We start from the raw sequence: 26,523 nt of genomic DNA, 5'->3' as shown, positions 1-26,523 counted from the left end.
TAATACAGGTTCTGAAGAACGACTGGAAAGAAAACGTTTCTTTGGCAACCGATGGTAAGACGTTTGCGGTAGACAGCAGGGTATCACTGCGTGAGAAATCAGAAAAAATCCGTATGAGAATGGTGTTCGAGCCGTATATATCTAGTCCGTGGTGGTAATTGTAATAGGAGGTGGGTTAGCGATCGACGGCGTCACAGTTGTCGTTTCAGCAGGCTTCGGGCTCATCTCAGTCCAATGCCCAGCTTCCTCATCTTGAGCAGTTGCGTTCATGTGCTGGCCCCTCCGAAAGATGCGCAGAGTAAACCGCTTCAGCGGCTGTGCTGCCCTGCCGATGGCACTGCAGACGTATCGAGAGAATTTCGCGATAGGCCTCAGTAAGAAAGTCACACTGCCAACAACGAAATTGAAAACGACGGCGAAATGCTCGTCTGGAAGGAGTCTCAGGAGAACCGCCCAGGGAAGACAGCAGATCGCACATCCGATGCAGATGGCCCATTGAGCGCCATCCAGTGGCGTCACTCCAAGGGCGATGCCCCCGATGAAGATGATCATGATCTGACCGCCAACAATGAGGGCGTTAATTCCCAAAAACCAATAGTTCCCGAACATGCCTTCGAAGATGTTGAAGTTGTTGTCCAGCCTGCGGTTGTTGAATTCATTGAAAATCTGCATCCAGACAAAGGTGTTGAAGATGATGGTGTCGAGCTCGAGTTGTTTTTGAGAGTCATGAAGAACGTGCTCGAGGATCGAGCCTCCAGCGAAATAGAGGGTGAGTGTCACCGCCAGTTGATAGACTGCCTGACCGATAATCATTTTCCACATGGTCATCGTGAACAATGGTGCACTCTTTGGAATTGGCTTTCTATTGAGGCTCTTTTCGGTTGGTCCATCTGTTGCTCTGTGGCGAAGCCTGTCAGAAGGAAAACTAACGTGATAAGGTATGTGGTTATGTCTTACAGTGCCAAAGCAGCAAACGTGTCCATGATGAGATTAACCCATAACAGCTGCACCGCATTAAGCACACTTTGGTTGGAATTGTTGTAGACTGCTGACACAAAAGTCAAGCAGACGGCAGTGATGTTGACGGTGATTTGGAACTGGTCCCAGTTAGATAGCGCCTTGGAGGACAATGGAAGAATGAGCTTACCTGTAAGAATTTAGAAACCGCATCATTGACGGCTCTACCCCAGGCAATTGCAGTGACAATGGACTTGAAATTATCATCCAGGAGGATAATCGAACTGGCCTCTTTAGCCACCTCCGTCCCAGCTATCCCCATTGAGAAGCCGACATCGGCAGTTTTTAGGGCTGGGCCGTCGTTTGTGCCGTCTCCTGTAACGGCAACAGTCTCTCCTAGGCGTTTGAGGCGCTCCACAAGAAGTCTCTTATCGTCCGGGGAAGAACGTGCCAGGACCTGGAGACGCGGAATGATTCGATCGAGCTCTTCGTCCGACAATTGGCGGAACTTGGGACCCTCCATCACGATTCCATCGGTTTTGATGCCGCAAGATGTCGCAATCGCCGTAGCAGTTGTCATGTTGTCGCCTACAGGAAACTGTCAGTAATTGAGGAGCAAGCGAAAGCGCTCAAGAAAACACCAACCTGTGACCATCTTCACCTGAATCCCTGCACTGTGACACTTTTTGATCGCAGCAGGCACCTCCGGTCTTAGCGGATCCTGGATGCCAACAACCCCAATCCACGTCATATCCCGGAAAACGCTTTCAAGGGCGGCTGCAGAGAAGTCATCCTCTAAGGTCTGAGCCCCTTTAGGAGGCCAGCTGGGAAAGTCTCTATACACCATCCCAATGGTGCGGAGCGACATCTGGGCATATGAATTGATCGTTGCCGAAATAGCTTCGCGAGTGCCTTTAGACAATGGTACGCTTGTAGGTTGCTCACCAGGTGACGTCGTGATCACTGATGTAGCAGAACCAAGCATGAGTTCTGCCGCTCCCTTGACAAGAAGCCGATAGCCAACAGATGGCTCCCGGTAGACGACTCCCATGCACTTCCGTGCCGAATCAAAGGGGAACAGCTGCACCGTCTCTGAATTTGATCGCTCTTCACGAAGGTTCATGCCGAGATGGTCCTTGGCGAGCTGCAGCAGGGCTACTTCCGTCTTACTGCCGACGAATTCTTTGCCCCCGTCTTTATCATTTTCGAATGCGGTAGAATTTAGGGCGACACTCTTGATAATAAGATCTTTGATGGCACTTGAAAATCGCTTGAAGGCCTCAGACACAGTTGTCGTAGGAGCTGAGCTATCTCCGTCCAGTGGCAGCTGGTTGAAGCTTTCGACGGAGCCCCAGGTACCGGCGACTACTGTCATCTTGTTCTGGGTGAGAGTACCTGTCTTGTCAGAGCAGATGACGGTGGCATTTCCCATAGTCTCACAAGCTCGGAGGACTCGGACGAGATTGTTCTCTTTGACCATACGGGTTGTGGCAAATGCGAGAGCGAGCGTAACAGCCAAAGGAAGGCCCTCTGAACGACTTGGTCAGCTGAGATGATGTAGCATTGACTGGCGTAGGTCAAAACCAACACTTACCGGGAATGGCAACCACGATAACTGTAATCGCAACAATGAGAATGTCCATGAATTCTTGGCCCTTGAGAGCGGGAGACTCGTGGTTGTCGGGCAACTGCGCGAGGAATCGAAATAGAAGCACAAAGAATAGAATGGCAGCGACGCTATTCTCTCGATTAGCCGGAACTGTATGCATGGTCTAAGGCACTTACCTTGAACCCAGCCACCCAATCCAATCTGCCAGCTTTCCGAGCTTCACCTGGAGTGGCGTTGGCTCACTCGCCGTTTGCAAAGAGGACATAATTCTCCCATGCGTTGAATACGGACCGACACTGGTCACCAGGTACGTCCCTACCCCTTCAAGGACCTTGCTGCCAGATATGATGAAGGGATCTAACTTCTTGGTCGCTGTTCCATCCATGATCCGCTGCCAGACCTCACGTCCAGGGGTCTTCTTCATCTGGTCTGATTCTCCTGTTGCGGAAGATTCGTCACACTTGATCCCATGGCCGGAAACGAGCACTCCATCTGCTGGTGGTGAATCACCGGGCTCGATGTGCAGCACGTCGCCGACCATGATGTCAAAGACAGACACCATGACCGACTTTCCCGAGCGAACGACTTTGACCTGGCGGTCGTCTTTCTGTAGAGGCAAGTCAACTAAATTTCGTGGTACGATCTCAGGAAGGCAAAAATTACTTACTCGCTTGTTCAACCGGACAAATTGCCTCTCCTTCTGCCAGTCATTTGCCGCTGTGACAACTGTGACGATCAGGATAGCCACACATATCGCAACACCTTCAATCCAATCAACCTTCGACCCGCCACTGAACGCTTCATACAGACCAAGAGACAAAGATACCACAGCGGCAATGGTCAATAAAATAATGATCTTATCGTTATAAGCGTTCCACAAGAGCTTAAAGAAGCCAACCGTCTTTCGATCCGGCAGCTTGTTTCGGCCAAAGACTCGTAACCGATGCACAAATTGAGAGTCCCGAGCAGGAAGGTCTGAAGATGGATCAGTTACGCCTTTCAGTGCCGTGTCATGTCGTTTCGGATCTCGAGGCTGAGTTGCGTCCTCGAAAGTAACATAACCCTCTAACCTGCCCTCGTCGACTGACAGACCCGCTGCCAAATCGGTCCTCAACCCGTATGCTAGGCCGTCCAAGCCTCCCAACGCGTGGAAAGCGGCAAGAGACTTGGGGTTCAGCAACTTGTTGAGCTGGCCAGGGGAGAAGGCGAACCTGTTATCCTCAACATGAAAGTCCTTTTCACGGTGTGGATCGGGCTTCAGTGCCTCTTCAGGCGGCACGTCATCGTAGACTGCCCGAAAGGACTCCGAGTTGGCATTTGAGCCTGCCCGGGCCCGGAAGACTGTGTCTGCTGATGAAGTGAACGATCCTGATCTGGAACGGAGGGTTTCCCCATCCCAAGAGCGCGCCGTCGGGGAAGACGGACGGTATACGGATAATCGACTGCCATCATGACTGGATGGTCGATCCGGTGATATATCATCGGGTGAAAGTGGCGATAGTCTGGAAGATGGACTCAGTTGCTGCCCTGCGATCAGTACGGCTCGAATGTCAGAAACCGCCTCGCTGTCCCGTACCTCTGTATTCAGAAAAATGGCAGGAGGGCCCAAAAACCCGTTATGTTCATTATTTCTGGCCGCCATGATTGCATGGAATGTTGCTATCTGTTAGAAAAAAGTGATAAGAAAAGGAAATGTCGTTGCAGGGATGATCGCATCCATATCTATAGGGACATTTGCCAGGCAAATTAATTATTGCTTGAAAGGAGAGTACATGTACTTCAAGGCTAATGTCGAGCACAGCCTCGTTCGATCTTGGTACAGTGATAGCAGATCCAGGGGAGGGACAAGCTACGTGGGGCGCCAAGGGCCGATATTAAAGATGAAAGAAATCTCCCATCCCAACTCCAAACAGAAAGCCAGCCACCCGCATGCAGCCGATGGTGGCCAACCGCCAGCAGCCCCCAACGCGGGCGAAATACAAGTAACTTCGCTTTGTCGCATCGCAGTTATAGTCATGAATCACCAATATAAGCGCTTGAAGTCAATACCTATTGGAGGCCATCCATATTACATGAAGAAGGCTAGGTATAAGCGGAGAGCGTGGTTGCAGCGCCTGAGTGGACAGTCTTTGGCGCCGCCCAGAGGTCAACGTTCCGTTTGCCGCCCAACACCGCCTGAATGCGAGTAACCGCCAAGTTCTGGGCATGCAAAACCAATGTTGAAACAGCGCTGAGTTACATGCGTATGTAGTGGGGCCAAATACCGCCATAGACGAACACGTCTCGACTGATACCTCGACTTTGCCGCGGAATACTCATGCAGGACTGAGTACATACTGCAATAATCCTGACGCCTAACCGATACAGTTCTGTCCACGCCATCCTGAGCAGACCTTACAGTCAACTGATAAGGCTTCTTCCACGGTGAACTGTGATGTTCGCCTCTCAAGCGCGGCCAATGCGGCGTCACTAGCGATAAGCGCCTCAAACATGGTGATGCATGCCGTATCGCCTGCGGCAGGCTGACATGAAGAAATTCTTCAGCCTGGGTTAGTGGTGTATGGGGTAGACATGAAATGATGAAGGCAGAGCTCAAACGCTAGTGCCGCAATTGTATCCAGCTTCGCCTCCCGAAGAGATGGAGGGCCAGTGATAATCTGATTCCGCACAGCCGGGACAGCCGGGTAGGTAGCCTTGAAGGCTGCCTTCTGCACAGTGCACATGGCGCTGCAGATCCCAGCCTAGTTTTCTAGATTTTGGTGCGAAAGATCCGTCCTGATGGGATATCTGATAACCTTAGTTCAGCTGAAGCTTAAGGCTTGAGGCCTATGCCAGGCCCATATGGATACCAGCCACACACATGACCTTCCACCATTCCATAAACAGTAACAAGTCACGCTGCACCGCCTCCAAAATGTCCAGTGATGTGGCGGTGCGATGATAAGATATCGTCTGACCTACCAAAACTGACCAATGAACTTCTACCCTAGATACCTACTTCTGAATAATATAATGCCAATGCTTACCTCAACTCATCTAACACGTATATAATAAACATCCACATGGCCTGCCCAGAAGATCGCTCGCCTTATCTCCGGTCGCCAGGACAAACAAGAGGCAACATTGTACCGCCACTGCGTTTGTAATCTTCTCTGCTGCGCCTCGGAGTCTACGTACTGTACCTAGTCAGCTTTTCCTCTTCTCGGATCATATGAAGGATAGTTACATCGGCCAGGATCTGGACAATATTGGGTAGCTTTGCCTTCACAGAAGTCAGAAGTACCTTCCTAATCAATCAGTGCTTGGCATGGTCCTGACCTATCCAACTCCACCTTTTAAAAAATGCTTAAACTCCTGTCCATGACTCCATGCTAACTATGACAGGAAGGAAAAAGAAAAAGCATTTTGATGCAAAGAACGGGTCTGAATGGTGAACTGGGCAAGAAACTTGCCAAGCTAGAAAGCACTGCCTCTCTTGGCTTGTTGGTATCTGCTGTCCCTATACCGCATTCGGTAGGTAGTATCCATGGATTAGGTAGGTAAATTATGCCCGGGGGTGGACACAACACCTTAGATTTTACCTAGGATAATATCTCCAGACGGTGATTCGTGCAGGTATACCCACTCAACACTGTGGATTGCTGCTCTCCCTCTCTTTTTTTTTTCCGAGCCTGTCACACTGTCCTAGGACATTGTATACTTACCTACTTCGTTCTAACGTCCAGATGTAGAAATTGTAGGAAGTCTATTATTTCCGATCTCCTCGAATTGAAACTGGTCATAATTTGGAATTATACCTGCTCGAAAACGTCCGAAGTGGTTTGCAGTTCGTCTGCATATGCTCTCTCTTTCTCTCTCTCTGTTTGTTCGGAGATGAGAGGTCCCACCCTATCCTACCCAATCCAATGGTTTCATTATCAAATAGCCTCAGTAATCGATAAACAGTTCGATATTCTAGTTTCTTGGGGGAGTTACATACCTCCACTCACAGGTTAATGTTTTACTGTCACTGCCGCAGCCCGAGCATGTTCAGCTCTTGGACGGAAAAAAGAAGCAAAGCCCGAGTCCCAACGACAACACAGACAAGAAAATAACGGTCAAATTATGACAAATAAAATAATGATGATGGTATAATAATCGTCTATCCAGGTCGATCCTCTCCAGTCTAGACATCCTTGGATCTAACGATGTACGTAATGGATGTGTCCTACGCAATTCTGCCTTGCTCCGCCAACGTGCGCTGGGACATCAGAGGGATGGATACCCTTAGTTTAAGAATATAGTTCAATAGTCAGCAGGGCTGTGCTGTCACTGCTTCCCCCCTCTTCAACGAAATGGAAATGTTTCTTTTTCCAGGCTGTATGAAGTTCCTACAATTCTCGTCTTGATCGATACGTACTTTTGGCACGTTGCTAAGTCACCGGAATACCTAGGTTCAGTCAGAAGACAGCTTGTTGTACAGTACAATGGTTTTCTTTTCTTTCCTTCAATCCCCATCCATGCAGTAACGACACTTCCTTCCCTCTCGAATCAATCAGGATCAACTGACAAAAAAAATAAATCAACAGGAAACATCACATCTTCGGCCAAAACTTCTCCTCCAGCCAGAGCACCTGCCGCCACCACCCAATACACTTGCCCTTCTCCCGTTCAGCCTCCTCCGCCCCCTTCACCCGCCCCGCCAGCTCATCCGTCACATCACGAATGGTGTCGACGAACTTCTCGAACTCGGGATTGGACCAATTGGGGATGAACTTGCGGCGCAGGGCGCCCCCGTCCGGGTCCCGCTCGTATCCCGTCGAGAACGAGGCCGGTGATGGTTCGGTTGGGCGGGGCGAGGAGGTTTCCATCACCGACGCGGCGTACTTCCACGCGTGCAGGTAGCAGTACTCCGTCGCGAAGAGCACCGTCATCCCCTCCAGTAGCGATGCCCCGGGGCTCCCCGCTGCCATGAAGAGATCGATGTAGGCGCGCGTGATGGGCAGCGGGCCAAACACGACCGGCCCTTTCTCTTTTTCCTTTTCTTCGCTCTCCTCCAGCGCCGTCAGGTCCAGCCCGTACTCGAGCGCCGTGTCTTCGAAGAAGCGCAGCTCCCGCTGGATGTTGACCAGTGCCTCGACCAGGATGTCAAACACACGCTGCTCCGTCGTCGGGGCCCGCGTCTTTGCGCTGTCCGGGTTGCGCGGCGGCAGCACGACCTTGCTGAGCAGCATGCCAATGAAGCGGATGTACGCATGCGCGTAGAGCCGGTCCTGCGACAGCCATCGCGACAGCGTGAGCTTGGAGACCTGGCCCTCTCCGGCGGCCTTCAGGAATGGGTGCTTGGTGGCCCGTTTGAAGGCGACCTTGCCGCATGAAGTAAGGAAACTGGTGAGGGGCTCCGTGGACATGACAGCGTGGAAGGCTTCAATCGCGTCGTTTGTTGTTCTTGTTTGCTTCCAATCTCAATCATGAAGCACGTCGCCACTGTGCTGATTTTAAATGTATCTTCTCTGTGAGAGTCTTCTGTTTTAAGTTCGAAGGTTGACTTCTAACCATGTAGATATAGTACAGAACCTGAGTGGATACAAGATTGGAAAGTGGGGTCTCGGCACCATTAGATGAAAGTGTAGAACTATATACAGGAGTTCCGACAGAAATACGATAATTGAAAATTAAATCAGAAGTCAATCGATAATTCCGTGAGTCCTTGGTGGCCGGCGCGTTTGATGCCAATTAGCAAGGCGTGACGTCAAAGTTGTCTCTGCGGGGAAGTTACCACAGAATGCTCTCTTGCATTTCCGAACTAAATTTGCATTTCATTAATAATGTTCAAGCTAGTTATTCTGACATTTTTTTTTGTTTTCTGTGGAGAGAGGATAAAACAGGAAAAAAGTTGAAATGAAGCAACAGATGTGGTAGGAAAGAAATGAAATGATAACAGCACCATGGTCGCCTAAATTGGCAATTTACAGATCTGACACGAATCAAGTCTCCTTGCCGACAGATCTTCCAATCGTCAGGTTTAACCCGTGGCTGCAAGACACGCTCATGCAAGACAACACAAGAGATCTTGACAACTCGCGCTCACGCTGATACTCTACTTGCCCTTTCTGACTCTCTTGCCATCTTTCGCATTGCGGATTGTAATTCCTCCTGCGTCACCACCGTCCACATCATCGTCGTTGGCCGAGTCATTTCCCTCCCAACCTGTGGCAATCTCCCAAATCTTGCATTCATCCCGAATTCGCATCTCGCTTTCTGCAACTGATTCAGCGACGCGTCGCTCGACTTCAGCTTTCCAAGCACTTTCGTGCGCCGTCGCAACAGCGTCGACATGAATGTCAAAGTCGCCCTTCCCGCCCCTGGACGCTTGCGATCCCAATGCCCAATTAGTTGAGCCGGTCTCTGACTGCTGTTTATCGCCGTCCAGAAGAAGACGCGACGTCAGCGCAATACGTATCATCGCCTCAAGTGTGTAGCGAGCATCGTTGCCGGCATTGTGAAGGTTCCAACCAACAAGCTGAAGATCAGCAAGAACAACCCCTAAAGAGCGACGGCATGTATCACGCTTCAGAACTTGGAAGAGAGTCGCAGTATCCAATGCTTCTAGAATGGTCGGTGGTCTACTCGTATGAGATCGGCCTCCGGTATTTGCAGAGGAGTTTTCAGCTTCAAATAGAGAACAGCCCAGACTGCGAAGATACTCGATGTCGTTGTCAATATCATGCCCAACGAGGACAATGTTTCGAGGACGCAACTTGTGTTCACCAACTGTTTCTTCAATCGTGACACTTGCTTCCTGTCTAACTTGTTTCTCTGTCTTGATCTTGGGCGCAACATGGGCTGAGTAAGGAGGTTGAAAGCATTCATCCACCATTTTTGCCGCACTCTCCAGTGGAATCCACTCGCTTTGGCCGAAGTCGAATCTATTGGGGCACCCGGAGACGTAATCGTGGTTGACGATATGTGCTCTCTCCTTAATTCGAAAATGGCGGGATCGAATCCAATCGATCCAGTTCTTTCCTCCTTCTCCGGGTGCAACGCCGACAAGATCTAGAGTGTCGAGTGTGGAGACACCGATCTCTGTTATCTGTTCGTGGCAACGCTCGTTCGATTCGATATCGACACATATGAATATTGGCTCCCTCGCAAATGGAAAAGGAGCAGGGTCGTTCAGTTCAAGGGGAAGGAGAATTGTACCGCAGGCTAGTCCGTATTCGCGTTCTGCTTCCTGCATTTCTTCTTCGGTTGCGTTCTCACCTAGCACTGGACGATGGAGATCCTGCGGGCGTCGAGGACGTAGACCAAGGTAACATTGGGTTCTCTTCAGCGAACGCGTCCATTCGCGGTGTCTCTGGATTCTCTCCGTCCGTTTCTTCTCCTTGGCAGCTTTTGTTCTGTTCTTTGCGGCCTGCACGCCTGCCTGAATCTTCTCTCGAAATGCAGCAAATGAGCCATCCGCCTCTGAGGTATCGGCAACCTGAGCATTCTCATCACCAAGCTCGCTCATAGGTTTTGGAATGCTTGTCTCTAACTGTTCCTTCATCTCCCGACTCGTGCACTGTCCCAGAAACTGTGGTTGAGGGGTGCCGTCCTCCTGAAACGGAAGAAACAACCCCAGGTCAGGGTCCATTGAAAGAGCCGACTCAGTCTTAAACGAGTCATTAATCTCGTCCATGAGCTGTTGAACTTGTACCGCCGGTACCAGGAGAAGAGGGCGAGGGGATATGTCTTCTGGTGGAATTATGTAGTATCTGAGAATGGTACACATTAGCTGACAGTGAGTAGGAATAGGAATGGCAAGGGCGGAAAATGAGAGAGGGATTATGACGGAAAGTGCCTACAGATCCCACTGCCTCTGCCAGAACTTTCCCTTGTCAAAGAAACGATTCGCAATGGAATAGGACTGTTTATCATAGATGTATTTGTAAGGCAGTCGAGAAACGGCCAGCAGGGGACAAAAGTACTGTGAAAGAGAGACTGCAGAATTCTCAAGTCCGGGTTGAAGAACTGGAGATTTTTCACCCCCGCAATGTTTTGTTTCGACTTTGTTTGGTTTCGCGTAATTGTCATTCACTGCGTCCTCCCGGCTGTCCGTAGCTGGGTTACACGTCGAGACGTGTTCCTCGATCTCATCTGCCGTGTCATTCGCTGCGACTGAACAGGACTCAGAGGGCAAAGGAATGGGATTTTGGACCTGGCCTGGGGCATCTTTTTCTGCCGGTGGAGATTCCATCTGGGTGGTCGCCGGCTCGACAGCGGATGCTGGGGGATGGAGGCCGGTATTTGAATTCAGTAAGAAGTCGTCATCTTCAAAAAGTAATCTCAGCCGTTCAGCCTTATCCATGGTGAGAGTACCTAGAAGAGGAGACTGGAAATGAAGGGCAGGTAGGCTGTAGAGTCTGTCTGCAAGAGCGAAGAACGGTAATGAGGAGCAGATGAAATCTAAGGCAGGAACAAACGGGCAAGCAAACACAGTACTTGGCCGCCAACGTAATGTGGTGTCTCAGATTCTGAATAGAGCTGCCGATCGCAATCCTGCTGCACGAATGCATCTGATGAGGTTCTCGTAATCATCCTCGCAAAGACAAAGGACGAAAACTGCACCAATTCAATGGCATTCATGTCCACCTATCACTACCATCATCATTACCACTTCTGAGGCAGTTACTGTACCCTCAGTGCTATTCAGACCAATTAAAGCCTACATCATGCCGAATGACTGTTGAGAGAAGTTATTGTGAGGAGCCGCTCAACTGGTCATGTTGTGCAACTATCGGCCTGTTTAGTGAGGGCTTTTGGAGGACATTTCTCATGATAATCCAGGGTATCTTTGCTGTATTCCCAAGAAATCGAGCTCGAGAGTTCTCTGGAGCCAGTAAACTGAGATTACTGGCCTTGAAGGCAATATTAGCAAGGATTAAGGAGATAATGGAAACGATAATAGTAGGTACAGTATTCTCTCGACACCTCAGGCATATAAATAATCAGATCTAGACTCGGTGCGGGGAAACATTGATCCGGCTCGGGAAGATCCGATCGCGACGCGGCGTCCGAACGGAGGCAGTTGGGGTTGCTGGTGCTCAGCTACCTCGTGAGCTTGTCAGCCTCTCTTCCCTTCGCCTTTTTGAGGCGCAAGAGTTCCCGCGCTTTTGTGATTGTACTATATAGCAGTGAGATTGTCCATTTTTGAGACTCTTCGAATCGTTCAACATTGACTGCATGGCATCTCGAAGTCGCGCGGATGGTGTCTGCCGCTTTGCACGCCACCCCAGCTGTCGCGGATACTCTCATTGAAAGATCGACTTCTCCGCGAAGTCTGATAGATTCACGATGGCAGATGACACCGACGACAGTGGCGGCGTGATCCTGGAGGGACCTTTCGATCCAGACGCGCAAGCCACCGTCACCGACTTCATCGACTACACCGAATACCTCCCCTCGGACCTCATCCGTTCCCTGACCCTCATCCGCGGCCTCGATGAAACCTATCTCGAGGCGACACAGAAGGTCCATGAGCTCACGAAGACCTATGGACAACTCCCTGACCTCCCACCGGAGTCTCGACCCAACCCGCAAGACCTGCGCGAACAAATTTCCATACAACTAGATCGCGCCCTCAATGCGCGAGAGGCGTCGTACGCGGAAGCCTGTCGACTCTATGATGTCGTGGACCGTCACTTTGACCGCCTGGGTTGCATCAAGAGGAAACTCGAATCACTACCTAAACCACCATCTCGCGACCCTACCCCTCCTCCTGCGCCGGCATCCCCCGAGAATAAGCGTTCGCGGAATGGCAGAAAGACTGAGGAAGGCCCAACGCGCATCACATTGCGCGTAGACGGTCAGGGGGGATCTAGAGGTACCGGTCCGAAATCGAGAAGTCGGCGGTCTGTGATTGCTGGCGAGGTGTTTGATCCAGACTCCCCAATAGCCAGTACCGAACAATCGGACAACGAGGGCGGACAAAAAGCACATGCAGATCGCGCTGTCAAGGCTGAAAAGAGTCCGGACGTGTCAGCGCCCAAGAAAGAGAAACAGCCCAAGCGTGCTCGGGCTTCACGTGCGCCGGGAACGGGGACAAACGCACGCAACTCCGTGGCTGGGATTTCCACCAGCAATGCCTTGGCCATGCTTAAGCCGCCACCTGAAGATGCAAAGATTGGCAGTGAGGACCTGCCGTGGTTGCGCCTCACTGAGTGGGAGATGACAAAGCTCCGCAAGAAAATGAAGAAGAATGCGGTCTGGCAGCCTAGCGAGATCATGATCAACCGCGAATTAGCAAGGAGCGGCCGTGGATGGGAAGGCTACAGAGCTGCCAAAGCACGAGCAGAGGCTACTGGCGAAGAGCTCATTGACTGTGACGACATCATGAATAACTACATACCGGGGAAACTGACTCGGAAGAGTGAAGCCAACGCGGATACGGTAGGAATGGAGGAGACGAAAACCAGCAACCGCGGCATGAAGTTGAACGAAGCGAAAAAGCTCAAGCGGGAGACACTAGCTAGAGAGCAGGCTGCACTGGCGGCAGCGGAAGCGGAGATGGCCGCCAAGCGGCTTGGGGATATCGGCTCCACGTTCAAGAGCTTGTTTTCCACCCCGGTGAACGGCGTTGCCGGCCTTCTTGGGTCTTCGTCAAGACCCAATGGCACTGCAACCAAAGAAAAGGAGAAATCGAAAACTCCGAAGAAGAGGAAGCAGGAAGATACCGCCACGTCGGAGGCTCCACCTTCAACTGATGCTAATGCCCCGGGAGCTTCGAAACCTGCAACCAAGAGGCGCAAATTGAATAAAACGACTGAAGCGACGCCGAGCTCAGAAACACCATCAGCGAGCTCGACAACCGCTCCTGCGCCTGCCCCTGCTACGGCTGCGGCTACGGCTGTGGCTCCCTCGACAGACGCTTCACAGTCGAGTCCGCCTACAGGATCCAAGTCTTCAACAACTCAACCATCAATCCCGACGATCACGTCTGGACCGGCTGCAGCAGTGGCTGCTCGCAAGGCATCGAAGACTCCTACTCCACCCTCTACTCGACCTCCATCCAGGCGTCGTTCTGCCGCTGCCTCTGTTGAACCTTCGGTCGCGGCCAGTACCGGTACCTCTAGAGAGCATCTCCGCCGGAAAAGCACAACGCCCGCTGCAAGGACTCCTGCACCGGAAGCTCCACGCTCATCGAGCACGGCTCCAACGGCCAATCGTCGACGGAAACGTCCCGCTCCGGGACCGGTGTCGTCCAGCCAGGACGGTGGTGCCGCAGTCAGTTATGGACGACGCAAGGCGAAACCGACGAAGAAACGGGCTTCCGGGAACAAGGAAAGCGTGGCGCCGAAGGGCGAGGACTATCGCATTGATGAGGATGGGGTGCTGGAAGAGATCGACCCAAATGAGCCTCGCTACTGTCTATGCGGGGATGTCAGCTTTGGGACGATGATTTGCTGCGAGAATGCTGATGTAAGTTGGCTTGCTTGTACTGTCATACAGTGTATGCTAACAGTATTATACAGTGTGACAAGGAATGGTTCCATTTGGAGTGTGTCGGTCTGTCTGATGTCCCAAGCCGGACGGCCAAATGGTACTGTCCGGACTGCCGGGTCAAGTTCAACAAGGGACCCGATGGGATTGTCAAGGTAGGCTCACGTCGATGAGGTTGCAAGTTTGCCCGTTGGGTGGAGGATAAGGTTGTGAGATATGTGGTCATGGATTGCATGGATATTGAAGGCATTCTTTTTTTCCCCTTTCTTTCTTCCTTTTTTTCCTTTTAATTTTCTGATTTACATGATACCAAGGGATGTACCGTACGATTTCCATGACCTGAACTCAGCAAGCAGAGATCTTCCTGGCGGATTTGGGTGATGGGCTGCATTGCATGTAAGGAGGATTCGGGCTGGAGCTGGAGCTGGAGTTTCTGGTGGCTTGCTCTTGATGTATTTCTTTCCCAGTTGCATTTCTTGCCAGTTGAATGTTATTATAAATTTAGGAAGCAATACTACTACCTCTATCCGTCAGTCAATTAATTTCAGGCACGAATGTGCCGCAGACAGCTGGCATTTGATATTTTTTCCCCCCTCCTTTAAATATTCCCTTCTCTTTGGTTCCTTCTTTTCCCTTATCTTATCTTCATTTCCTCCTATACCCCGACTTTCGTATGCTCCAGATACCTTACCTCTCCCTGGGAGACTATCTTTACTAGAGTTGCTAAGACGAACAAACCGAACCGGGGGTCCGGCTGGCTGGTCCCCCTCGGCATTATTGTTCTGTCCTTGTGAATCAAACCCACTTCCACGGCTCTCACCCGATTCCATTCCTAAGCGATTTCCTATTAATTAACGTCCGATCGATTTGACAACCGATAGAAAGAGAAAATGCCACAGCTGACGTCGTCTCAGCAGAAACCCCGATGACCAGAAACACCATGACAGTAAGTAGAGATGCCTTGATGGGAGGAAGCCCTTGGATAAGTCTTATGTAGTAACAATTTCCCTCCTTTTTTTTTTGACAAGAAATTAGCCAAAATAAGTAAACTTGCAGCTTCTTGCATCAAACAAGCCAAATCATTTACATCAATAAACTGTCGAAGACTAGAAGGAGATCATATTGTAAGGCTAACGACTGCTCTATAGAAAAGTATTAATAAGATGGAGGAAGAACAGAAAGATATCTAGGCTTTATAAGACCCCATCCATATTCGGTAGATTTTTCATCACCTTCCTTATCACGGGTAGCTGCAGGCTTCACAGATCGCAAGTTCCCAGAACGCTGGCTAGATAGAGAAGCAGGTAGTAATGTGGTGTCTCTCCCAGAAAGGGAAAAAAAAGCCTATAAAGAAATACCCCAACTCGCAAGCAGACCACTCATAACGTTAACGGCTCATACGATCGACCAGCTAGCTCATCTGGTCTCACTGACTGCTATCTGGCCGGCAGATAGCCCATTTGTCGAATAGATAAGTCTGCTATCGTACGGAGATTGGCCATTGAGAAATAAATAGAACGTGTCGTTTGCGTTTCTCCCCGGAAAAAGAAAAATGGAGGGACCAAAAAGCTGGCCATGGGAAAATTTGCTAACAATCATCATCTCAGAGATTCCATTCCAGTTAGCGGGGGCTATACGATACATCGAAATCAAAAAGCATAGGGCAAGTTAAACTATACTATACTAGACTATACCTCATGAGAGCAGTTGATTTGGAACAACCATCAGAGTTGCTGTTCCTGTCCCACACCCTCGATAAATCCTTTGACACGACTATCTATCTCCAGATACTTTTCGACCATTTGATTAGGAAAGAAAACAGCTTTGACGTTTGGTCTGCCTCCAATAAGCAGCCACGTATCCTTATCTCATCTCTACGGAGCCTGAATTTGTAATGAATCCTAATATAATATTAATTAATTAGGAGTATGAGTAAAAAGTGCTTAAATTAAAGGGCAGGGCCATGGTGAACTAACTAACTTACCTAGGACGTATTTTTTTTCCACTGTCCGATCTTAATCCAGCGTAACGTGCAATGATTGAGCCAGTTGGAGGATCAATATCAATATCTTCATAGGTTAAAGTTGTGCTCTCTGTGGCTTCAGCGATGAGTACGACTGATTGTATTGAATAGATCCTGTGCAGATAACTTGGTCTCTTCAGAATGACCAGACACGTTGTTGAAGGGTTTGAAGTGTTGCAGGGTATGAGGTGATAACAGGAAAAAGTGTTGTTGCAGGTGCCATGACGCCAGCTTCTTGGTAAATTGGGTAGGCCCGCCAACAGTTGTTTGTAGACAACTTGTGGAGATATGAGTGAAAGTAAGGTTCTGTGATACATTAAGCGGTCACTGGAAGCAGGCAGATGCAACCAGCCAGGCGCCATGAGGATGCAAAAAACCGTTTCTAGTAACTTGCAAACTGCCTAATCATTTAATCATTAATAGAGGATACAATCCTTAACAGGTCTCCCTTCGCTCGACTGATTTGAACTTTGAAGAGAAAATACTCACAGGCCTACCTATTAGATATAAGTAGTTTTTTATCATCTGCTCGTGAGGTGGGCTCCCTGCTTACATTCCCTATAATATTGTCTTCACCATATTTCTTGTATTAGGCAGATCTACTTTCCAGTAGAGCTCCCTACCTATATTCCTTGGAATCCTTGCTATAGTTCTTACTATTATCCCTTGGTAATATTTGTCTCCCTCTAACATATAATTTAACTAATATGCAATTTATATATAGCTCTTCATAAATGGGGGTGGGCAGCTTTCATGAATGTCTTACAATCACGTGACAGTGTGCAAAACGGAAATTGAAGTTTTTATTTATATAATATGGTGATGGTGATGTTGTGGCAGTTTTTCATCTTGTTCGAGGACTCCTTTTTCTTGTTTTAAAGCCCTATGGTTGTCAGTGGTTGTGGTTGAAATTGATAGTAATCACCAAGATCCCATTTTCTAATGCTCAGCCTAATTCCTACATACGTCAGTGGATTAAATACTCCGAGTCTGCATGCCCGATGACGACGACTAACAGCCAGCCTTGTCGATAATCGATACGAGAAATACGACTCCTGCAAGTGTTTTACTAGACTTTTAGTCTTTGTTCTAAGGCCCACTCCACACGAGCGATACGAGCGGAACGAGAGGATTATTATTACTCCACTGAGATCCAGCCCTTGTTTTTCTTTCCGCCAATCTCGATTCTCCAATGGCAGGGAAAGCTGCTCGTTTAGAGTTAACTATATAGGTAAGTTTCCCTTGACGGACGGATATGCATATAATAATAGCAAGGCTTAGTCTAGTCTAGCTGTCAAGTCTAGCCACGAGCCACGAGCCACGCACAGGAATCGGTTGGTTTTGCTTCCGGAGGGGTGAAGAATCTTAATACGGAGTAATATACGAAGTATATTTAAGGATTAAGCGCTTCCTCCACTCTACTTTAGGCGCGTCATCGTCGTTATCCATCGTCTTACCGTATCTTATCAGTGTTAGATAATTATTACTTAGTTTCTCTCTCTCTCTTCTCTCGTTCTTGTCAATACTTCTTTTCTCTATTTTCTATTGCCTATTTATTTAACAATTCGTTATATATAGTTATAACATTACTTCAATTTTTGCTTCCACTGTATCTGTATCCATAGAGAGAGTCCTCAAGCTTCAATTCGACTACCATGGTCCAGGTCAAATACTTCGTCTGCAAAGAGGTCAGCCCGTTCTGCCCCGTGTCGAAAACGACGCTGGGCTACTATCCCAACCTCGGGGCGAACGTCTTCTTCTGCGTCGGATTCGCCATCTGCGCGCTCTGGACGCTGACGGTGGGCGTGTGGAAACGCACCTGGTCATTCGGCATCACTGTCGCGGCGGGATTTGCCTTGGAGGCCATTGGTGAGTTTGAGTTTCCTCGTCTGATGCCTGTCTTTCTGATTGATTGACTGTTTGTTTGTCTGACTGACGACTCGACAGGCTACATCGGCCGCATCATCATGCACCACAACCCCTGGAGCAGCACCGGCTTCAAGATCCAGATCGTGTGCATCATCCTCGCGCCGACCCTGATCTGCGCCGGCATCTATCTGACGCTGAAGCACGTCGCGCGCACTGTCGGGCCGGACCTGTCCCGCCTGAAGCCGCGCTTCTACACCTGGATCTTCATACCCTTTGACGTGTTCTGTCTGTGTCTGCAGGCGATCGGGGGCGGCGTTGACGCTGCTGGCTCATCGGCGGATAATGTCAATGAGCACGAGCTGAAGGTGGGCAACGACATCATTATCGCGGGCATTGTCCTGCAGGTCGTCAACCTGGCTGTTTTTGGGCTGTTGTCGTTGGACTTTTTCTGGCATGCGCGTCGCCACTTCAGCAGTGGCGATCACTCTTCCCCTGAGGCCAAGGTCTGGCACTCGAAGCGGTTCCGGATCTTCTGCACGGCTGTGGCGTGTGCGTACACTGGGATCTTGATTCGGTGTATCTATCGGTGAGTATCACCAGAAGAACTGTAGTCATTGTTATCCTTATTACTATTACATTATGATAACGACGCAGCTAACACGACAAATGAAATTCAGTATTGCGGAAATGTCCGGTGGATGGGGGTGAGTTGTTCTCTCTCTCTCAATTCAGGGTTGAGTTTTACATAATCTAAAGAGATTCCCAACTAACGATGATGTCTTTTTTTTTACACTCCAGAAACCCCATCATGCGCAACGAAGTCCTCTTCATCGTCCTTGAAGGAGTGTAAGTCATTCATTCATTCCCCTGCACCAAAACTTCCTACCTACCCTACCTAAATGAATCAAACAAGAGAGTGAAAGAAAGCAAAGCAAAAGAAAAGCAAAGAAAAGCAAAGCAAATTGACTCCTAACTTCTGCTAATCCGTATACACACAGAATGGTCCTCTACCCAGCCTTCATCCTCACCATCTTCGCTCCGGGATTCTTCTTCCCGGAAATGGCCAACTCCAGCTCCAGCTCCAGATCGGGCCGAAAGATCTCTTCGTCGTCGGCAGTAGAAGCAGCAGAAGCAGAAGCAGGCATGAACGCGGAGAAGGAGTACAAGACTGTGACGCCGGATGAGGAGGGTGGCGTGCTTGTTCGCGATGGCGAGGGACATACATCGACAACGACGGCCTAATGCGATACCATATCGTATCATATCGGATCTATCTAAATGAATACGGATACTATGATACTACGATACCATGTATGTATGAAAATTCATGTGTTATATACATACATAGATTAAGTATATAGACTAGCATAAGTTATACCCATTCGCTCTGTTCTTCACTTTGGACATAAATGTGCACAAATAGAAATTAATATTTTCTAGTAGAAGTGATGATGATAGGAGATGACACACACCTATGGGATCTAGATTTAGATCTTGATATTTGATATTCGGACATTTGACATTTGATACTTTTCGCTAGTATGTAGTTACAGAAGCTTATGACATTACATACTCCGTATACGAAGTTGATAACGAGGATCTAATCATATTCTGAATTTTGCAATAGAGAGGACGATTCAGACCACCGGACTGACTATTATGTACTCCACACACACACACACACACACACACACACGGAGATAATTTATTCCCCAAAGAACCAAGTTAGCTAACGAACAAGTACCTAGCCAAGTAACTAAGTGTACACTGTACAGTAGATCAACCAATGCGATGCGATGCGATGCAATGCAATACAGAATAATGCAGTATGCAGTATGCAATATGCAAGCATGCATGCGTGCTTTTCCGCTTGTCCGCCGGATCGAGTCCTCTCGACTTCTGTCAACTCTCCTCGGTGCATGATTTTCAGCGACAGCGACTCATTCATTCATCCCTTAGTCCGTCCAAGAATTAAATGGAAGGAAGTAAGGAAGTATAGAATAGAAAGTAAAGCAAAAACCAGACGAAAGATAAATTCCGCCTAAATAAAAAACAGAAAGTAATTCCGACTGTCGTCAGAATCTCGAAACTCAAAAATACAAAATACAAGAAACGAAATACAAAAGTGACCACTGATCATGAAAAACGTGAAGAGAAAACAATCAAGGGTATCCGAACATTAGATATAAAAACAAAAACTGTCAAAAGCACGTCGTCGTGCACAATACCCACCGATTCTCATGAGTTGACTGCACGTCAGTCAACGCGGTAGAACCCGTGGAAAAAGAATGAGAATAAGAATTATAAACGTCGCGTCGAGGACACTAGGAAAGCACCCTGGTACCAGCGCACAGGAGTAGAAATTACAGGCCCGTCGATGCGTTCGAGAGAACGCCGCTTGGCGCACAACAAGATGAACTTCGGATGAAACCAGACGAGCCGCTTGCATGCGAGGAGAGGACAATCGGAGACGCGACTTGAACTCGACGAGGGGAAAAAAAAAACAAAAACCGCCAAGGGGAAGAGCAGACAAGCGAAAGTAGCTGAGAACAGACATTATAGATAAGGTGGATAATGGCTATGTATCGACAATCCGCACTCCTTAGATAACTCAACCTGCGAATGAATCCTTCTCATATGCTCTCTGTGAAGCGACTACCCCTGCTCCCGTCGTACTTCGAAAGACTCCGACCCAAAGCATCAGGACGTACCGGTGGAGCAAGTCCCGGCTGCGTCGATTGACCTGCAGGAACGGCGAGGTTTGCAGAGCTGGCTACCGGGGTTCTTGCGGGAGACGGGCGCATGACAACAACTCCTTCTCCTTCCCCGCTCTCTCGAGCTGAGCTGGCAGCCGGTCCACCATATGGCCCTGCTGACGACGATAGCGGGCCTTGTGCTAGAGTGGGACTAGAAGGGCCAGGTGGAGGCGCAGACGACGTCGTCGGAGTTATCACCTCAGGAATAACACTGACAGACTCCTCTCCAACCTCATCGCCATAGCCATCTCCTCCAGTGTGAAGTACCGACGGGATCTTCCGGCCAGAAATTTTCTGAAAACCGCGCTCGCTTGGCGTGCTCTCCTCAACAGTTGCGGGAGGTGATGATGGTCTCCATCGGCCGAAGAGACCCGCAGCAGCCAGGGGAGTATTGCTCGAACGTTGGGAAGCCATCTCAGCAGACCGTGACCTCGACCCCTGACCAGGTTCCACGCTCCTAGAACTGCTCTCTGTTCCAATGACACCACGCGTCTTGCGCACGCGCTTCTTCTTCCAACGGAGGAAAAGCAGTGCCAATAGCAGCAGGAGGAAAGCTCCACCAACGCCACCAACAACACCTCCGATCACCTCAGGAGTGTTGATGCCATTTCCCCCCGACAAGCCAGAGCTTCCTGACTGAGCCGTGGCAGATGGGGTGGCGTTAATCCCGTTGCTCGGAGCACCTCCAGTCCCAACTGAGTTCGAACTGGAGGCAGAACTTGAACTAGGGATCGAGCTAGACGACGTGGTCGGGGTCGGAGTCCGAGTTGGAGTCGGAGAAGTAGAAGATAAAGACAAAGTAAACGACGAAATAATGCTAGTGGGGCTGGTGGAAGATGAAGAAGCGGAAGAAGTCGACGGGGTCGAAGAGGTCGAAGAGGGCTGAGTCTGTGTGGTTGACGGCGGGGTTGTTACGTGAGTTTGCGAGGTTTCCGACGTCAGCGGAGTCCGCGTGCTCAAAGTCGAGGGTGACGACTGGGACCCCGAGGGAGTTTCCACCCATTCCTCATGGGTCACAGTAATGGGAGAGGTCGTATCTGCCGGGATCGTCACCAGACCAAGAGCAGGATCGGAAACAACAGCAGGAAGGGTGGGAACCGTATATTCAGCTATGGTGCGGGACCCGCTTTCCACGACAATATTGATGACTGTAGCTACCACTGTCGTCACGGTCTGAACCTGGTCGGCTGCAATATCTCGGGGCTCAAATATCGACCCGCCTGTGTCGTAACTGATTCCGGTGTGGCCGATGCTTCTTTCTCCGATAATCTGCATATCCCCAACATCAACAACACTGGAAAGAGAACTGTGAGTTGTCGAGAAAGACGGTTGACCCCGATCATCTTCATTTCCACCTCCAATATCTGAACCACTCGCGCCGTCTTTGAGCTTCCCCGAAGCCAACCTCCTCCGCATTTCCGCACTCATGCGAGGATGTTTGATCCTGCTCCCATGATGATGGGTCATCCTTATGGAGATGGACCCCCCAAGTTTCACACTTCCCTCGAAATTGCGACCTTTATTCCTTCTCTTTTAGCCGCGATACGGGTGGATGGCAGCTAGCAGCCGATTGTCGGCATCCGCAAACAAACGACAAGTCAGCACCGTGACTCAGTAGCAAAGGCCCCCGTCAAGGGCTATCCGTCAGTATCTTCCGATCGAAATGCAAGTATTCGTCTTGTGGTGATGACCAGCGCCACGGGCTAGATGGTAAATGGTGCATCTGCCGGGATCACACGCAAAGAAAAAAAATCCAAGAAGGGAGCGTAGGGGGCCAATTGAGGCGCCAATTAAGCAGGACCGAAAAGAACGCGATTCGCAGAAATGGCAGTCTGAAAGAGAATGTGAAAAGATGGCAATTCGCCGCGATTGATTTGAGGAAAGAGGCGGTTGTCGACCTGGCCGCAAAAGAACGGTCCCCAAATAATGAGGCTTGTTGATAAGGAGCGGACGTCAAGCCGTCGATAAAACGGCCGACTGCGGTAGTGAAGGAAGAGAATGGCGATAACAAAAAGGCTTCGAAGAACCTGTTGCTTGATGAATTGGAGGGATCAGTTTCTTGCGTCTCATCTTCACACGCCACCAACCCTAGTTAGTCCCCCTCATCACGAGGAGGGCATTACGTACCTGGGTCAGCCAAGAAAAAAGACAAAGGAGCGACCACAACAAAGTTGGCTAACTCATCCTGCCACGGAGAGGACAGGAGCTCTCCAGAAGCAGAAGTGAAAGAGGACTACGAACGACAACTGTCGACAGAGTATAGCAAACGACACGGAGGACAAGGTTTGGCAGTCGTGACTGTTGTGACGGCCGGCTCCGCGCTTGTTGGTCAGGTTCTCGGCCTTGGTCTTCTTTCGAAACTTCGTGTGGCTCCGTCCCGTCTGGGAGATTATTACTGAGTGGGGCCGCAATTATTGAGACGGGCAGGGGAAAAGCAGACCTGGCGTTGCTGGGAGCAGAGCAATCGACCAGTAAAGACGGAGGAATAAGAACAGCAATAGTAACAATAGTATGGGACAGATTTTCGAAAAGTCGACAATGTCACTGTCCAAACAGTGCAGGAAAGACTCCTTTCGACAAGCTGGCGTGGCCGCAGAGGAACGGGATCAGATCCTATGGAGCCCGCCCGAGGCATTCATTGGACGCTCGGCCGGAAAACTGGAGCCGGCACTAGGAAGTTGATCGAATTGCAGAGTCCGGAGACGTTGCAATTCGCAAACGACTCAGGAACGGGCACGAGAACACGCTCTGAATGGCCAAATAACTCCGAGAAGCAGCAATGATAGGACGGAACGAAAATTATCGGCAGCAATAAGAAGAAGGGCACGGTGTAGCATGACGGGGAGCCTTTGGGCTTTCTCTTCCAGCGTCTTCTGCGGTTAGGAGAGCGGAGCGGGAAGGCACGCGGGTTCCCTTGGTTAGGCGGGTTCCAGGCCGCATGGCTGGCGTGCACCGGCTCGCGCTAGAACCCGATCCAGAACGGCGTTTAATTGCAATCTTCAAGTCTTCAACCCTCCAGGCACGCGCATCCCTACTGCATTGATCAAGTCACTCATTGATTTGATCCCCTTAGACCATGCCCATGTGCCATCCGGTGGGCCGATTGCATCACACGATGGCTCGATCGACTAGTTTGGCAGTGACTATCTTAGCGTCGGGGAGGGAGCAACGGCTGACGTCAAGAACATAGCAATATGGCTGTGCTCATGGAACTGTCGAAACTAGATTCTCGATGGCATGTTCTTTCGGATTCCGATTCGCCCTCTTGGCGTGGTCGTTGAACCTCAGAAAGGCTCCCCCTATCAAAGAATGAGAATGGAATGCGAAAATGCCAAGCCGGTCGACCACGAGGGATTAGGTCCTGGAGGTTGATATCTGTACTATACTCCGTACTTTTAGTGCACAAAGATCTATCTATGGTTCTAGAGACATGCGGTGGAATGCTAGTATCAATGGGCTTGGCATGCCAGTCACCAACGGCCCCTCCCTGCACATGTGTTTGGCTCATGGCAGAGAAATCTTGGCTGGGCGGGTGTGCAAGCCTCCCGACAGCCACCGTCAAGAGCAGCAATCTTGTCAGATGCCATATTCTCTAGCGTATGTGGTTCTCTCTTCTCCCATGAAGAAGCAAGAGTGTTTGTGATAAGAGATAGGAATAGCCAAGATCTGAAGAAAGTCTCTGTGGGGGTTTGGTCGCAAAGGAGCCAGGAATGCAAAGAATGCTCGCAGGATTTGAATGAGGATGAAGACTTCGCCAGACTCAGCGCGTTTTCTAACTCTCTTCACAAAAATGGGAATCTCAAACGTCTGGTAACATCCAAAACCAACGGTAAGAATGCGTTCTTTCCATTGTTTTCCATCACACAGTGTTAAAATGAAGTTCACTTTACCACCGGCGACGGTGTCAAGCGTTGTCGAGGGTTGTCTTCGAGGGAAAGCGGGCAGAGACAGGTAAATGGAGCTTGCGTAGGGTATTGATTGGGAAGAAGAATATTATGCCAGGAAAAAATAAACTCGACGAGTTTAAAAAGTCTCCAACTCTTCAGCGGCGCCAACTTCGGCTTCTGGTGGGATCTCGAATCCTTCCTGTTGACCACTTAGCCATTTCTCGACCACAAGAAGAAAATGGTTAGGGCCGTACTTCGGTAGAGTACAGGATTCCCTGGATGTGCTTCACCAACGAATCCTCGTCCTTCTCCAGTTCCGGATCGGCTTCTACTGCACTCTGCAGCAGCAGTTCAATGTCCCTCAGCTTTGCAAAGTAGAAGTCACGCTCCTTTTCTAATCCAGCAATGGCCTCCTTCTGTTGTGCAATCTCCTGTTGCAGCGCGGCCACGTTGGCGGAGGCTGCACCAGCGGCAACTCGAGGTCGCGCCGCTGCCCCAGTGGGAGTAGTTCCGCCACGTCGCGCCCCCGTAGAAGAAGCGACACGGGGTGGTGCGGCGGTAGTAGCAGGAGGAGCACCTGAGCCCTTCCGGCGGCCAACGGCATCGTATTCTCCTCCTGGATAATGTTGATCCCAGAACTTCTTGGTCCACTGGAGGAATTCGAGGTTATCCTGCATGCGGCACTTCACAAGTTGCTCGACAGGGACGGGACGATCTATTTGGTGTTTCGTAAAGACATCTGGCGCTGGGTCAGACACATGTATGCCGGCGTACGGAGGGGCTGCCGAGACGCACTCTGAAGGATCTTGAAGTTTTGTATATATGCATACTCGGTGTTGACATTGAATTTGACGCGGGACATGGGCACATCCACTGAGAGTAGTCGCCACTATATGAGTTTCTAACCCAGCAAGACACACCCTTGGAAGCAGAGGCAAGCACACTTACTGAAGATCGAATCAAACACCTGGCAGAATGCAGCCCTATTTCATATGCGACACGAGTCAGACCAATGCGATCCATTTCGATAAGCCATGAGCTTATCGGTCACCCAGATCACCCGCAGATTTCGTATGTAAACTTTGGGGTCCGATGCCGTAGAGAACGGTGGATTGGAGGAGGGGTAGGTGACCATACCCAGTGCCGCACTGCTCGACCTTGGTAATGTTGAGCTGAAGCAGGTTGTTCAGCCATGCTAAAAGCTCTTGCCTGCGAACGCGAATCCGCGGATCAGTCCATGTCACAAGAATGAATAACCTTTCAGAATGTGCGGGAGCTGTATGGTTGCCATAGAACACACCTGGATTCGCTCATGTCGGGGGTATGCGGGACGGACCGAGGTTCTGCGCTGGAGATATGAATGGCACCCGAGGAACGCAGGAGATGGTCAGAAAAGATGAGATAACCGTGCGATTGTTGCAGGATGATTTGTTTATCGTTGGGAGAGCGAGAGAAGAATAGTGAGTTGTGAGTAGTGATCTTAGGAAGTTTTGTTTGTTGCGTCGACAAACCAGACCCGCCCAAGCGCGAATCGCCCAACCAATCAGAGCGTTTTTCGTTTCCTCAGCCCAAATGTTGGACGAGAACAATAATAGGGCGATCCAAAGATCCATCTTACGGTGGAATCTATTTCCAATGCTGGCTATTAGAGGAATCCAGTGCGTGATCAATTGCAAGAAATGCATTCTATCCGTGGTGCAAACCACCTCAGAATTGCAAGGGGATATGTCTAACAAGGTCGAAAAAAAAAAGAAAAAAAAACTAATGTACACTCATGCGGTGTGAAGCCCGAGACGGCATACTCTATCGTGTCCAGAAAGAAAAATCCCCAAATACTCCAGCCCGTACGTGAAGTGGTAGAAACGTATCGTAAAAGAAGAGAAGATCAGAACCAAAGGAAAGAAAATAAAGACAAAATAGACGAGACTGGTGCAACCAGTTGACAGGGAATCTAAGGAAAAT

The 26,523-nt window shown here is 49.8% G+C and overlaps 8 protein-coding genes across 8 annotated transcripts; 2 read left to right on the top strand and 6 right to left on the bottom strand.

Annotated features, from left to right (window-relative positions):
* Positions 1-141: 141 nt before the first annotated feature.
* VTN77DRAFT_7532 (uncharacterized protein) lies at positions 142-4,208 on the bottom strand (the record flags this gene model as incomplete). The annotated part of the gene is made up of 8 exons (XM_069423931.1): positions 142-898; positions 958-1,097; positions 1,148-1,545; positions 1,603-2,487; positions 2,552-2,694; positions 2,743-3,173; positions 3,234-4,088; positions 4,143-4,208. 8 exons carry the CDS (start codon positions 4,206-4,208, stop codon positions 142-144), a joined length of 3,675 nt encoding a protein of 1,224 aa, XP_069275429.1.
* A 440-nt stretch (positions 4,209-4,648) lies between these two features.
* Positions 4,649-5,289, bottom strand: VTN77DRAFT_7531 (uncharacterized protein; the record flags this gene model as incomplete). The annotated part of the gene is made up of 3 exons (XM_069423930.1): positions 4,649-4,741; positions 4,960-5,104; positions 5,165-5,289. 3 exons carry the CDS (start codon positions 5,287-5,289, stop codon positions 4,649-4,651), a joined length of 363 nt encoding a protein of 120 aa, XP_069275428.1.
* Positions 5,290-7,140: 1,851 nt separating this feature from the next.
* VTN77DRAFT_7530 (uncharacterized protein) lies at positions 7,141-7,956 on the bottom strand (the record flags this gene model as incomplete). The annotated part of the gene is made up of 1 exon (XM_069423929.1): positions 7,141-7,956. One exon carries the CDS (start codon positions 7,954-7,956, stop codon positions 7,141-7,143), a length of 816 nt encoding a protein of 271 aa, XP_069275427.1.
* Positions 7,957-8,645: 689 nt separating this feature from the next.
* VTN77DRAFT_7529 (uncharacterized protein) lies at positions 8,646-10,895 on the bottom strand (the record flags this gene model as incomplete). Its single annotated transcript, XM_069423927.1, has 2 exons — positions 8,646-10,302; positions 10,393-10,895. 2 exons carry the CDS (start codon positions 10,893-10,895, stop codon positions 8,646-8,648), a joined length of 2,160 nt encoding a protein of 719 aa, XP_069275426.1.
* Positions 10,896-11,881: 986 nt separating this feature from the next.
* Positions 11,882-14,199, top strand: VTN77DRAFT_7528 (uncharacterized protein; the record flags this gene model as incomplete). The annotated part of the gene is made up of 2 exons (XM_069423926.1): positions 11,882-14,005; positions 14,059-14,199. 2 exons carry the CDS (start codon positions 11,882-11,884, stop codon positions 14,197-14,199), a joined length of 2,265 nt encoding a protein of 754 aa, XP_069275425.1.
* A 3,505-nt stretch (positions 14,200-17,704) lies between these two features.
* On the top strand, positions 17,705-19,160 carry VTN77DRAFT_7527 (uncharacterized protein; the record flags this gene model as incomplete). The annotated part of the gene is made up of 5 exons (XM_069423925.1): positions 17,705-17,918; positions 17,997-18,504; positions 18,596-18,622; positions 18,717-18,764; positions 18,917-19,160. 5 exons carry the CDS (start codon positions 17,705-17,707, stop codon positions 19,158-19,160), a joined length of 1,041 nt encoding a protein of 346 aa, XP_069275424.1.
* Positions 19,161-20,551: 1,391 nt separating this feature from the next.
* On the bottom strand, positions 20,552-22,102 carry VTN77DRAFT_7526 (uncharacterized protein; the record flags this gene model as incomplete). Its single annotated transcript, XM_069423924.1, has 1 exon — positions 20,552-22,102. The coding sequence occupies one exon, from the start codon at positions 22,100-22,102 to the stop codon at positions 20,552-20,554; it is 1,551 nt and encodes a 516-aa protein (XP_069275423.1).
* A 2,595-nt stretch (positions 22,103-24,697) lies between these two features.
* VTN77DRAFT_7525 (uncharacterized protein) lies at positions 24,698-25,875 on the bottom strand (the record flags this gene model as incomplete). Its single annotated transcript, XM_069423923.1, has 6 exons — positions 24,698-24,760; positions 24,816-25,300; positions 25,357-25,434; positions 25,510-25,544; positions 25,699-25,770; positions 25,862-25,875. 6 exons carry the CDS (start codon positions 25,873-25,875, stop codon positions 24,698-24,700), a joined length of 747 nt encoding a protein of 248 aa, XP_069275422.1.
* Between the last annotated feature and the right edge of the window lie 648 nt (positions 25,876-26,523).

This window comes from Rasamsonia byssochlamydoides, assembly GCF_041956645.1.
Source record: "Rasamsonia byssochlamydoides strain NRRL 3658 unplaced genomic scaffold VTN77scaffold_60, whole genome shotgun sequence".
NCBI lineage: Eukaryota > Fungi > Ascomycota > Eurotiomycetes > Eurotiales > Trichocomaceae > Rasamsonia > Rasamsonia byssochlamydoides.
The sequence above is the reverse complement of the archived record's forward strand: the minus strand, read 5'-3'. Positions and strand labels throughout refer to the sequence as shown.